The sequence below is a fragment of the Anomalospiza imberbis genome, chromosome 2 (genome assembly GCF_031753505.1).
Source record: "Anomalospiza imberbis isolate Cuckoo-Finch-1a 21T00152 chromosome 2, ASM3175350v1, whole genome shotgun sequence".
In the NCBI taxonomy this organism is placed as follows: domain Eukaryota; kingdom Metazoa; phylum Chordata; class Aves; order Passeriformes; family Viduidae; genus Anomalospiza; species Anomalospiza imberbis.
In genome coordinates, this window is record NC_089682.1 from 80,390,994 (window position 1) to 80,405,638 (window position 14,645).

Genomic DNA, 14,645 nt, shown 5'->3' on the forward strand with positions numbered 1-14,645 from the left:
CTCACCTATAAATTTTATTTTCTGCTTTATTAGTACCTGCACCAAATTGCCAGTTTTATCAGGATCACTGCTTACTCAAAACACTGCTTCACAGATACGTTGTGTTTCCTCAGCTTTGTTCAAAAGCCAGCAGAAACACAACAGCACCGTATAATAAACCCTTCAAAACAGACTTCTTTCCTGACGGCTGAAAAAAGTGTAACTGTATTAATAATTACGCTGGTGTCTGACAGTTGCTGATGGAGATCTGGAGCTAAATTCCAATATGTTTGTACAACCAATACTTCCCTATTCTACAAAACTATTCAAAATGCAAAGTCAGGACTCTGCCTTTAAGTTTTCTGCTTTACAGGATTTAAGCAACTATCCACAGAAAGGCAAAATCCACAAAACATAGATGCCTGTGATTTTTCAAGTGGAAAACTTGATCCGATATTGAAACGCTTACCCATATGCATTTTACTTCATTTATTAGCTTGTAATTAAATAAATCAGCAACAGAAATTAAAATCTAAATCACAAAAAGTAATTATCCAGTGTATTTCAAGTGCATTTTCAAATATATAATTCCAATATTCAAGCGTTATTATATAAGCAGAATCCAAATTTCTTTTGAATATATTTAAATAACATTTCAAGTATATTTATGGAATGTTAGAAATAGAACAAGCAATATATATGAAACGAAAAATGTAAACTTGTTAAGTTCAGACACTTCAAAAGACAATTAACAAAAGTACCGTGATAAAATCTACCTTTTTAAATGGTATCTTCTTTTTAGCAGAAAATGTCCTTGAAGTATCCAAAATGGCAATTTACTTCTGTTCACCAAATCACAAAACACCAACATCCACAATTTCAAAGACAATGTGAGATCACAATATTTGATACAAATTAAAAGGTACATTAGGGTTTGTTCAGGTGGCATATCCAAATAGCTTTTACTCACAGAAGGTTTACATAAAAATACCGGGTTTTGTTATAATCCGTTGGTACCGTATTTAGGCAGAATGGTCACAATCAAATTACGGCAAATTTTCCTTCCCAGGTAGCACACTTTCCTTTTTTTCTTTTTTTTTTTTCTTTTTTTTTCCTTTCTTTTTGTTTTTCCCCCACGGGGAACTACAAAACTGTGACGAAGAGGAACGATGCTTGCTGTTCTCATTTGCTTTTCTTTGTGAAGAGCCTAAGCTATATTCCTTTTTAAAAGAGAATATTATTTGCATTGCCAAGTGGAAATACATGACTTTTCAAACAGGCATTTTAAACTTCATCGGGAAATTAGCAGATTTATCGGTTAGGCCGGTTTTATAGTTACCCTCTAAAGTTTCTCCAAACTTTTCGGGTTGGTAAGTATTTCCCTAGCCAGTCGCCACGTTTGTTTGGCCGCATTTTCCAGGGCCGAGTGAGGTTTGCCCTGAAAGAGGTCTAAGTTGGGCAAGAAGTAGTGCGGGCACCTCCTGCACTGGAGGCACGAGATGAGCTGCAGTAAAATCCCGTTGAGCCGGTCCCCCAGGCACGACTCGTCCCAGTCCGATTCGCGGGGATGCTTTTCGCATTCGTAGGAAACCAGAGTCTTCATGTGATAATTATTCAGGGGCTGGCCCGGCAGCTCCAGGTGACGGTCCCGTAAGGTTTTGAGGATGGAGAGGCATTTCTTCCTGCAGCCGCCCATCTGCAGTCTGTTCTCAGCTTCCGCGAACTGCAGCACCCAGGCATCGCTCTCGGCCGAGCTCTGCTTGCCGGCCAGAGAGTGGCACTCCTTGGACAAGAGGTTGAAGCCTTCCGCCTTGACCTCCGCCACCCGGTTGGGTCCCGGCCAGGGGATATGGGGAAGCGGCCAGTGTGCAGCACTCCGCGGCCAGATCCCCGTGCACTTGAACGCTGGAGTGATCTGCACGACGTACCGATCCCTGATCCTCAGCTTCACTTCGCTGGTGTCCGCCACCATCTTTACCACGTCTCTGTAACTGCACTTATCCACGGCTTGAGCCACCAGCGTCTGGAATCTGGACCGGATTTTGCGAGCGGAGAGGTAGCCAGACGCCGTGATGAACTCCACCCAGAGGGACATGCTCCTCTTGCGCCCGTCGCTTAACTTTAACACAGCGCAGCCCGGCAAGGAGCCGTCGTCCACGAAGTTGAAAACCCCCATTTGGTTCAGATACAGCACGACTTCAAACTCCGTGGGGGAGATGACTTCCAGCCCCTCGTAGCGATTGTCCATCTCGTTCAAGGAACTGATGAAGCGAGGCTCCTGCACCTCCACCTCCTTCAGCACGTCCGACACCACTTTGCAGACTTCTCGGATGGTTTTGGCGATTGCAGCTTTCCTGGCTTGGCATTTCTCATTGTAGTATTTATTCAAATGATACACCAGCTTGGCCTGGGCCGCGATCATGTTGGGGCAGAGATCCGGATTGTATACCGGAGTCTCGCAATAGGCTGTGGGATCCAATGCGGCTGCTATGGCTGGAGCCAACTTCAGAGGAGAAACAGGCTGCCGCACTCTGAAATGTAACAAATGTTTTTCAAAATGCGCCGGGGCTGCTGCTCCTCAGATGCTCTCTTCCTGCTTTTTTAGATCAGCCGTCTTGAAGTGTGTGTGGCGGGGGGGTGAAGGGAGGGGGGAGCGGGCGGGGGACTGGAGGGGGCGATATTTTTCCTTCCCCTTTTTTTAAAGGGTCCGTGAGTTAGAAGAAAGCATCGAGAGCAGCACCTTTCCCAGCAGCAAGAAAAAACAAAAGTTGCACTGAGACACAGCGAGGGTTCCAGTAGTCAAAATAATAAAACCTCTTCGTATTTATTTATGTTTTCCCGTAGTAATCACCGTGTGTATGCAGGGCGGTTAATCAGATGGTGGAAAAAAGTGCCGTGTGTGTATGTCAGAGGAAAGCTGGCTGTTGGTTTGTATAAGAGCCCAGATGCACTCGTGTGGAAATTATAAAGGCAGGGCCAGGCAGGCGGGCGGCCAATCGCCACTGGGCTCGTCACTGCAGCCTCTTTCAGCTCAAACCCGGCTAATTAATCCCTCTCTAGGAGATAGATATGTATACACAGCCACACGCACACACACACGCACACGCAGGCACATATAGAAAGGTAGAAGGTTATTGGCTAGAAAGCCGCCCCGGTCCTCTGTACACTCGGAAATCAAGAGAAATCGCCCTCCTTTGGGTGTAACTTGAAGGGTACTGACGTTTGGAGAGGACTTGGCAAAACTGTGCCGCTTCGTACTGAATCCCTGCGTGCCTCCTCATGGTCGGGACGTGAATGCAGGTGTATTAATGGGCATCCATCAACTAGGGAGCTACAGACTGGGCTCGCTCCGGCAGGAGCACAGGCGTAAATTCATTAACCCCCACTCGGCGTAACATCACGCTGTCCTTTTCCTCCTGATAGCTGTCTGTAACTGCAAGCGAGAAGTAGGTTTGGATTTTCTTTTTCTCTCGTGAACCGACCAGTGAACAAGGCAGCGGATTCACGGCAAATTTAGTATTCTTTGGAATAAAATATTGCTCAGAAGTTCACGACTTGTATTGTTTTAAAGGATCTTCTGACGGGCTCTAATCGATTTTGAGGTTTAATGCATTTCGGCATTGTCTCTGCCTTGCTTTTTGTATTTGTACCTTATGAAGGGAGAATCAATCGCTAAACATATCTGTCAGGTCTTTTTCACGTTCCTTCCAAAAATCAAGTAGCAGATACAGACGGTAAATCTCCTTTGCCAATTCTCAGCGCTGTTTTTATATTCTGTATTGCTCTCCGATATTTTGTGAGGAGTGGATGTTCGGCTGCTTTTCTAGGCGCACTATAACTACCTATTAATTTCAAGCCTGGAGAATTTATCATACAGCGAGCTGTGCTAGCAAGCTGCGCTTAGTAAATGTGCACACGGGAGGCACGCTAGCGACTGCAAACATGCTGGCTTGCTTGTCTGACAGTTTGGGGTTTCGCCTGTGTGATGTGTAATTAGCAAATTTCGCCTTCGGTACTTTAAGTGTTGGTAATCGGGACATTTATTTGCAAATAAGCTGGAGTGGTAAGCTCTTCTGCTTCACAGCATTTATTGAGCTTCATTTCAAGAGAGTCCTAAATTTTATATTTCTAAATATAAAGAAAAAAACAAACAAACAAAAAAAAAAAAAAAACAAAAAAAAAAAAAAACAAACAAACAAAAACCACACCACAAAACCCACCAAAGCCTTTGATCGCTTGGAATCTTTAAACAACTGACCGATTACCTTTTCCTAAAGTAACGGCCACGGGCACATCAATCGCTGAGAAGTCATACCACAAATAACATTTCACGACATTTATTCAGCGTACGAATGCGACCAACTTTATTGCACATAGCAGAGAATCTGTGACTGTGCGCTTGGCTCCCTCGGTCTAGCGGTTATATGGGTGTTCCCGTGCCGCTCCCGAGGAGGAAGCCGACCGGAATCCTTTCCTGCTCGTGAATGAGCAGGGCTGGGGCTGTCGCTGGAAAACTGCAGGTGAACGGTCGTCCCGAAGCAGCTTACCTCTTCTCGGCCGCAGCCCTTGGCCGCCGGGAGAAGGGCGATCACTTTCTCGCTGTTTGGGGCGGAGAGGAGGCAGTTTCCTCCCGGGCTTTCACCCTCCTCCGCTTAGTTTCCCGGCCGAGCGCCGGGCGGGACACGCGTGCCTCCCCCCGGCCGCGGTGGGACCGGCGGCGGCCGCTGCACAGAGCGCCCGGTCCCGGTGCCTTGCGAGGCGCCGCCGAGGAGCGCTGCCGCCGGGCCCGGGGCTGCCGCTTCCCTCCCTCTCTCCTCCCACGCGGGGCGGAGGCGTGCGCGGCCGCGGCGCTGCGTGCTCCGAGGGCCGGCTGCCCCAGCCTTCCCGGAGCAGGAGCTTCCAGGAGTTCGGGCTGGCTCCGAGGGCACAGGCGGGCGCCTCCCCGCCGCTCCTACCGGCGGCTGCCCCGGCTGCGCGGGCAACCTGCTCGGCGGCGGGGCCGCGGCGGGGGCGAAGGTCGGCCCTCTTCCCTCTTCCCCCTTCCGCGGGGGCCGGCGCACGCAGAGCCGGCTCGGCGGCACCGCCACCGGCCCCGGCGGCGGGCGGGGAGGGGGAGGCACCTCTCCGGCCCGGCACATCCCGCCCCACTGCCCCAGGATGGGGCCCGGCGCGACCCAGCCCGCCCCTCGGGCCCGGGGGCGATGCCGGTGGCGCCGTGCCCTCAGACCCGGGGCGGCGGTGGCCGCAGCAGGGTACGGCTGGGCTGTGCACAGGAAGGAAAAGCGGTCAAGTTGGGACCAACTCCGGCGGGCGGGTCCCGGGGACCGACTGGTGCGGGGAAAGGCCCACGGGGGCCCCGGTCCGGCCCCGGTTCCCGCCCCGGGCAGCGGCCGCTGCTCACGGAGCCGTCCGGCTCGAAACCGCCGGCGCTGCCGTGTCGGGGGCGGCTTCTTTGGGATGGAAATGTCAAAGAGCCCCTTTCCCACAGGGTCACAGACCAGCGGTGGGTAAAACCGAAAGTTACAGCAGGCGGACAAAAGGTTGTCCCTTCCTCCCGTTCGCCGAGGGAACAGCCCTTTCCTGCGGTGAGGGCACCCCTCAACTTCCCAGAGATGCAGGAGCCTCGGAGCTGCATGTTAGCGATGGGGATGTTCCGGGCCAGGATTTGCTTATTTTTGCCCCCTGAATTTTAGCTTGGCAATTCCAGTTGCCAAAGGCAAAAGTGTAAAGGTCGTACCTTTAAGCTGTCAGAAGTCATAACATTCATGACGTGGCAAAATTAATTTAAACAAAAATTACGTCTTAGATACTAAATCAGAGTTTTCAATGTCTAGTGCTAAGATTAAGCTATAATACCAAGTAATGCAAGGTTATACATATTTATTATATCTCGATGGCTATGAGAAATATTAGATTTAGGCTTGATTAGGAGATGTTTAACGCTGACGGTTGCTATTAACTCCACTCCATCATTTTGTTTCACACACCAAACATTTAATAGTTTTAAAATTTGTATATTTAGGCATCACGGACACCACTGAAATGTGACTGTTGAAGTGATCCAATCGTTTACTATGACAAAAAGTCAGTTTGGTTTAGACATCGAAAATTATTATCGATATGACTATATATGATATAAAAATATGGATACTTTTCAAAGTTTCTGACCACTTCAGTTATTTTTTCTCTGTAGTTACTAATGCATCCTTGGTAAACTACAAAAGGAACACCTTTTCAGCAATGGATTTTATTTCTACTGTGTTCATTGAGTATTAGGTTGTTTTAGAAAATCGGGATTAAAGTCACCTCATTAAAATTATGGTTGATCATTTGTCACGATAATGGTACCATATGATATTGGTGACTTTTACCAAATTTCTGTTTTCCAGATATTTCCCCTAATTAAGGGGTACTATAACAGTATTTGTTGAGCTCCGCTTGTTATATCAAATCTTTCAAACTACATTGCCTTGTCATATAGTGCTCATGTTAGCCAAAAGCCAAATGGTGTTGAAAATCTTTGTATTTGCCCACATCCCCAAATTGCAATTTGGTAAAAAAAAAAAAAAAAAGGAAAAAAATGCCATACATATAAATTTAACCAATAATTTCTTTTTCATTTGGTGAAAAGTGTGAATAAAAATGCACTTGCAGATGCATATCTACACAAAGGGCTTGCATGGATATCACTTTATCTTTCTTATTATATAGTGATAGTTCTTCCACACACAACTGCTCATGAATTTTAAAGTTTTATTTTTTAATATCTGCCAATTGCACTAGGGAGATAGGAAGAAAAAAATGAAGCTGAGTTGATTAAATTATTTATCCCTGCTGCTGAAGTAAGTTTGAAGGCTCATTGAATGTATGTGATTTCTTGGCTCCTCTTTCTCCCCTTCCCCCCTCAATTCTTCCTGGTTATTTCATCCATATCATCCTGCCAGCAACAATAAATTCACGTTTTTTTCAAGTAAGAAAACTAAAGACAGATATTTGTGCTGGGTTTGCTATATGTGTCACATTTTATAAAATAGGCAGCAGCTTTTTTTTGTGTGTGATAGAAGTTGACGGTACTTTCAATTTTCTGTATTCTTATTTTGTAGTTTATTTTATGCCTCCACTTTCAAATGTAGGAACAAATGAAAAGTTCAAATGTAAGTTATAATGTTTGCAATATTCCAATTTTAATAAATTTATACATTTCATTACTAAAACTTGTGGATATCAAGTTCTGCATATTTTGGTACACAAGCATTTTCCTCTGTTGTGAACAGTTCTCTGCAATTTTTAAAATATTTTTTTGCAAAATTATGACATAGTCTCTTTCACAGTACACAATTAGCATTCACTAGTGTGAAACTTGACATGTATGTATTTGCTTCCTATTAAAAATCAAAGAAAAACATGAAGAGAGTTTGCATTACTGCTGGACTTGGTCATCCTAGGTCATATGGATGAGCTGTTAATGCTTTAAATTCCTCTAATCTGCAATCTGTTAAGGGAAAAAATAGTAATTGATTTGTTTTCTCTAAAATGTTGTGTCTCAAAAGTAAACATGGAGCTTGCACAACTGTGATTTTGGCTAGGAGTGCAGAAACATGTAAGCAGGAAAAAAAGGCATTGAATTATTCATTTGGTTCACTTATCCGTCAGCTTCTCCAAATCCAGACATTCCTTATAGTACAACATTTTATTTAAGTAGTCCAACATTGCGTTTATTTTGGTAATTTTTCAAAGCTCTCTAGCTTGGAGAATGTTCTTTTTTTTTGCTGAACTGCTAGAGGAGTGCGGAATCCCGCTAAAGGGGTTTAGCGCCTTTTAATCTACTACATCTGTAGTGGGCCATCCAACACTGCAGAACTCTCATTTACTTCCTATTGCTGTATATGATTAAGTAGCTGAAAATATTGAATGTTTCCCTTGAAGATAAAGCTGTATGTGTTGGATGAGCAGCTTCTGAAGACTTCATATCTAAACTAATCTTTCCCCTCAGTAACTTTAGCCCTGGAATATGAGAGAGGACTAGAGTGTTGGAAAATGTAAGTTGAAATTGAAGTATGGGAGCATTTGAAATGTGTCATTATATAAATTATGGCATCACACAATATGCTATGTCTTAGCAGTAACTCAGCATCTTATAAGCCCAGTCAAAATGGGAGGGTGGTATGTCTTGAACATACTTATTTTGGCTGGTGCTTTTCTGTAAGCTAGTTTCATACTGACTAGCAAACTAAACTACATCATCTTGTCGGTAGCTGCTGAAGGTAATGAAATTAGCAGAAGACATTGCTTAATGCGTTTGGTCACTGGCCAATAGGAAGTTATAAGTAAGCACCATTTCTTTGTTTACATTTGGTCATAATATGTGTTTATTGCTAATTTTCATGCTGCCAATACTTTGGGCATCTTATGTCCCTCCAACTCAAAATGAAACTTTGCCCTCTCTCCTTACAGTTACATAAGTGTGGTAAATTACTTGTGTTACTCATTTAATCTAGATTTAGCTATGAAAGGACATACCAAACATATTTCAATGTAGACTTCTAGTTTTAATGTAGTGTATAGCTCTCCAATATTTTCTTTCCAAATAACAGTGAGGGGAAGAGTTGAGTGAGTTGGTTGTAAGTGATTAATACGTTTCGTTGAACCTTATGAAGGCCCTGATCCTGCAAATAACTGCCCATGCACTTCTCTGTGAGCCTAAAAGCACCTGTGACATCATGGGCAGGACCAGGGCCAAAACACTTGGAGGTTAACATTTGCAGAGGATGAGATACAGTGAGCCTCTAAAATATCTAATTTATCAAATGCATGCATTGGTGAGGAAATATATTTTTGGCTCAAATATCTACACTTCTGTCAAGCAGCACTTCCCTATTAATTTCATTGTGCTTTAGCCATAGTGTTCAAATAGCTTCTTCAGAAAGGACATTGCTGTTTTGTCCATATTTTAACAAATGCTCTCACAAAAATACCCCCCTATACACTCTAAAATGCTTCTGAGGAGGGTGAGGTTATTCAGTGAAACAAATGAAAGATTATGTTTTCAGAATCTCCATTTTTTTCATCTACTTTCACATATTCAGGACTATTCCTAAACTCCCTAAAGCTACAGAATATTTTAGCAGTCTTAAATAAAAACAACCTATTCACAAAGAATACTTATTGTTCCTAAAAATATCCTAACTATAACTGTAATAGAAACAGTCAACCAACTTATTATTTAAAGGAAGAAATGAGATCTTCTCAGGAAAATTATGATACTTAGATCTTTTCGCCCTTAAAATATTTCCCCACCACCACTCTGAACTTTTATTTTTTTTACTAGTGGAACATTGTCATTGTAGAACACAATATTTTATCTAGGGGAAATTTGGGCCTCCTATTAAGAGCAACAAATCACTCCAGTTGCCTTCTTACTTGAATTAGAAAATTTAACCTACATCATCTACTGTCCTTCCTACTTTTCCCTGCCAGCTTTTAGGCCAGCTCTAGGACAGAATATAAAGAAGTGTATCCTTTGTGGCAGAGTGCTGATGTCCCTGAAATGAGAAAGGCTATAGAAATAATATGTAGTTTTGTAATTTTATAAATATCCGATCAAACTCTTGAAGAGTGCTGATGTCCCTGAAATGAGAAAGGCTATAGAAATAATATGTAGTTTTGTAATTTTATAAATATCCGATCAAACTCTTGAAGAGTGCTGATGTCCCTGAAATGAGAAAGGCTATAGAAATAATATGTAGTCTTGTAATTTTATAAATATCCAATCAAACTCTTGAAAGAGAAATATTAGCTTCTGGAAATAGCTGTTTATCTGAAAGGAATATTACTATCAATTTTTCTTGGTAGTTGAAATATATTTTGCCTTTTAGAAAGTTACCATTTAAAATATATTAGTGCCATTGAAAAGAAGATAAAAATTTACAGTGTAGCTGTTAGGGTAGTGACAGTGCTGTCTCTTAAGACTTCTTAGTTTTAGATGAGGCAAAGGAGATATCTTTATGACTTCACATTTATGAATCTTATTTATTTACTGTTTTAGTTGATATGAAATAATTATTTTGGAAAATTAAGGGAAACGTTCAGGGGAAAAATTGTGGGGTTTTACGGATTTTTTTAGGTCAATACTGATTTTAATGGGGTTATGCAGTGTGTACAGGCCTACTAAGAGAGAAATTACTGTGATCAACATGGTTCTACCTTATTTTCAGAAATAGAAATATTTATCATTTCTATTTCTTATTTTCTTCTGCAAATTATTTCCAGGAACAAACTGGCTTCAATTTTCATTTAATTTTTTAAAAAATAACCTTATCAAAAGGAACAATTAATAAGTGCAGAATTTTTACTAAACCTCTGAAGCACAGACAAGTATATGGCATATGCGACGCTATGCCGTAATGCTTGCCATGTTCACCTACACTTCAAGACATTGCTTCTTTAAATAGGTAAAAAAATGACAGCAAGTATCTTGGACAACAGTTTTCTCATTATGTTCTATGAGTACATTCATTATGTATTATTAGTCCTTAATTGTAAAGATGAAATAATATAACCATTTATCTTTGCAAGCCCATTATTTATAATCTGAACATTAGAAAAAATGCAAACATCTTCATGAATGTTTTCTTCTGTATATATATTCAGATTTTTGACATAGAAGATGAGAAGAAACTTTTTAGGCTAAATCTGTGGCTAACCTAATCCACCCTTTGTAGACAAACTGTATCTCAACATGGTAAAAAAAGTCCTCTCTATCCCCACCCCCCAAAATTCAGTTCTTCATTTGTTTTGTTCACCACGCTGCATTAACACAGTTTTCCCTTGTGTGCATCTGCCAGTGTACAATTTAGCCACGGGCATCTGTAGACCTTGTGGTGATCAGTATTGCAGGCAAAAGCCATATGTGTTTAAATAAAAAAAAATCTCTTTATTTCATTTGCTGTTTTAACTGGATGGATAACTTCTGTGCCTCAAGACAGAGGAAGAGAAAATACAGAAATAATTAATTGCCTCTATTCTTGAGGCAGTTTCATTTTCCCTCTCCAATATGGAATGCTTGTCAGCTTCCCTGATAAATGACTGCATGTATTTGCATAGATTTTACATTAACACAAAAATTAGTTTTATTTGCGAAAAACTATTTTACATAATAATGCAAAATCTAGCATTATGGATTATGTTTCCAAACTTGAGAGACTGTGGAGAAATGAGGGATTTTTCGTGTTTGCTTATTAAAGTTTTATTTGGTCTGTGTTAGTTTGTTGTTTTGCTGGGGTTTTTTTTGTTTGTTTGTTTCATGTCAAGGTATATTAATTTTTAGTTTTGTATTTTGTTTTTATAAAAACCAACCAAGTCAGGATCTCTCAGTGTTTATAAACCATTTATTCAGTCTTTCATAGATTTAATTATTGATGGTGGTATGAAAACAACTTTTTTCATAGACTTCTAACCCATTCCATTTATTAAATACATACTTAAATATGAATACATTTGCAAAATTTCATGGAACTGATTTAAAAAAAAACATCAAATTTAACTATTAAATACATTATGAGAATATACTTTAAGTTTCTAAAGCTGCTATTAAAATAGCGCTCATCAGGTATTCTTTCAGAGCATTAATATACTGCATTAGCTTGTATGCCAGTGTAGGACTATTTTTTTCCCTATATCTAATAACCTGTCTGTTTAAAGCAATTAGGCCCTCCTAGCTTGGAGTGACAGTACTATACCTGTAGTTAAAAACTGTGTTTTATTCACTATTTGTCATGTCCATGAATAAAATCTACAAATCAATCAGTCTGAAATATCTCTGAAGGAAAATATACTGCCCTAATTTTAAGCCAATTGTAGTTATTTTCAAGTGACATGAATTGGATATTTGCTCACAGAATAAACATGGTGTCTTGCTGTCTAAAGGCAACTGCTAATTGTATATCAGCCAGTTCTCCATGATGAAAAAAATACAGATGCATTCACTGCTGTTATTTCATGCTCTATAACAAGAAGAAAATATTGCTTCTTATGAAACATGCTATACTTGATGGCAACTTAAGGCAAAAGAGTGCCTTTGCCACTTTTTAAATCTGGGACACCCTAGGTGCCAGCTGTCACTGCTCAGCTAATGATGACAAATGCCCCTCTCTATGCAGATTGCAGAGCTTGCAGGCTGCTATGAAAGGCAGTCAGATTACCTTTCTTCAGATAGTAACTTAACCTTTTAAACTCAAGTGTCAGAATGAAATTATTAGCTGGGATCGTTTGAATATCTGTTTCTTTAAAAAGGAAAAAAAATGATAAGAAAAGAAGGCAGTGACTTCAAATAATACCATAGCACTTGTATTCACAAGTAGTTTTTGCTTCTCTGATCTTTTAAAAATAGGAAATTGCTGCCACTGTGAGCACTCTATGGAGTTTACTGGTGTTGAATGCATGAATGCTGAAGCTGACCTCTCGGTTGCACTACACAGCAATGGGGCCAAGTGGGACAAATTCTGTCCTTGCTTACATCCACACTGTGTTACTGATGCACAGATCTGACAGATCACAGGTTAATGGATGCTATTTGTAATAGACCTTAATTGATCTTATTTATTGTGGATATACTCAGCTCTCTCTGTGGCAGTTCATGTTACCACTCTAAGTCTATGAACTTCAGCTAGCTTCCACTCTGTCAAAATAACTGGGTATCTATTTTGTGGGTAAGAGTGGTTTCACAGAACTCAGTGTCACATGGTTAATATTGCTAATTTAAATATACTCTACAGTCAGAGGTTTGGAGTTGCTTCCTGGGTTGTCTTGAAAGTAGCTAACAGATGTGGAGATGTTACATAGCTCTTTAACAGCACGTCAGAAACGTAACACAGTACAAGCACTGACTATGCCACCCAAAGGTGTAGGGTACTTTTTGAGCATGTGCACATACATCTGTCCATGTTTTTCTGTGAGTCTATTTCCATGTGTTTATACACTGGAATACAAAAGTAAACAGGCATAGGCACATTCATGTCAATATGTGTACACATGCATTATCCTACACATGTAACATCCAAACAATATATATTTCCATGTTTATATTAAAATGCTGACATATATGAGCATGTTTAATTAGAATGTTATATTTGCCATTAAATCTGTCTGTGCAGTGAACTGCATATGAATATCAGTTTCCCTTTAAGCTAGAACCTATTTTTATTGTGGTAAACAAGTACTTACACCAGTATTTTCAGGAACACATCTCCACAGCAGTGGGCAATAATAGAAAACTACAGAAAAGATGTAGAAAGAGTTTTAATGAGATGACCAGTAACATTATGCTATATGGATGGAAAGAGAATAGGAGGAATGTCCCAGACAAAAAATATTACTATGATTTGCAGAAAGTGTGGGAGGAAGAAAAAAATGTACAAGTTTACAGAGAAAGTTGAGATCAGCGTTGCAATAATTGCAATATGGTTGATTCTGTGGTAGTCATTAAAGGAAATGTAATCTAAATCATGAACTTAATATTAATTAATATTATTTTCTCCAGAAAATAGTGGATCTGATTGTTGATAGGGGTGCTCTCAAAGATCTTCAGTCAGCACTTACCTCATTTGGTAATATGATGTGTGAAAGGGATATGTGGTTAATATTATATTAGAAATGTTTCCTAGCGAAGTTTGGGGACGAGTGTTTGTTTTTGCCTATGTGTGTTAAATTTGTTGCACTGTGTGTTGTTTTGTTGCACTGTGTTTCTTTTCTGTAAGTCATTATGTTCAAAGTATTTAAAACTATACATTTTATTATTTTTATCAAGTGTAGCACAATCTGGGAAATGAAAAAGACAAAGATCTAGTGGTTCATACTTGGCTTTCTCAGCTTGTTGGTTGAATAGGCATCAAATGAAGTCCAATGCCTATACAAAAGAAATGCTCCTTGTTTGGATTTGCCCCATCTGTGTCATCTGGTGGCTTATGCAATAGGAGGTGTTATCACATGAATCCAAATGCACAAGCCAGTTGTTTTATGGACTCTTTCTGTGCTTGGAGGAGTTTATAAGTTGCCCACTCTATTGTGTGTCACTCCCAGATGACACGTGTGCATTCTGCTGAGCATATTTTGGGGGTAATTATAACTAATGAAGCCTGGTACCCAGCTTGTTCACAGAGTGATTTATTCTGCTTCTGTCTGATTCCTAAGAGTTCTGTAAAATGGTTATATTGTGCCCTACACTTTGGACATGTATGGGAGCATGTGGTATTGAGTCCATCAGAGAAAATTTGCTATTCAGTGTACCACAGACTAATTACAAAGATATTGGATGGCTACATCTGTTTAAAAATATAGAGTCAGACTGAAATTATAAATGGGTTCTGTAACTTTAGGGATATTGACTTTTTTATGGCTCCTGTTTAGTTATTTACTCTTTCCAGTCTTGCAGTAACCCACTTAGATGTACTGCTATTAAATGGCTCAGAGTATCTCTGAACCTCTTAAGTTAAGGTTGGGTTCCCTTCATACCTTTTAGCAAAGCAGATTTTATTATGCAATCTGAGTTTTGATAGGTGGTGATATTTTGTGGAAAGATGGATTTAAAAGTTGGAAGAAAATACCTTGTAGCTTTGCAGGTTTCATAAAGCAACAACAACAAAAATTCATTACTGAAGCCTGGGTGTCAA

The 14,645-nt window shown here is 40.5% G+C and overlaps 2 protein-coding genes and 1 long non-coding RNA gene across 14 annotated transcripts in view; 1 reads left to right on the forward strand and 2 right to left on the reverse strand.

Annotated features, from left to right (window-relative positions):
* NBEA (neurobeachin) overlaps positions 1–14,645 on the forward strand; it is a 461,765-nt gene that overhangs the window by 311,968 nt on the left and 135,152 nt on the right. The window lies entirely within an intron of this gene.
* On the reverse strand, positions 454–4,081 carry MAB21L1 (mab-21 like 1). The gene has a single exon (XM_068182010.1). It carries the CDS (start codon positions 2,399–2,401, stop codon positions 1,322–1,324), a length of 1,080 nt encoding a protein of 359 aa, XP_068038111.1. The 5' UTR covers positions 2,402–4,081; the 3' UTR covers positions 454–1,321.
* On the reverse strand, positions 7,514–8,684 carry LOC137469351 (uncharacterized). The gene is made up of 2 exons (XR_010996454.1): positions 8,500–8,684; positions 7,514–7,983 (listed from the first exon to the last, which is right to left on the reverse strand). It is a non-coding gene; the product is annotated as an uncharacterized lncRNA (long non-coding RNA).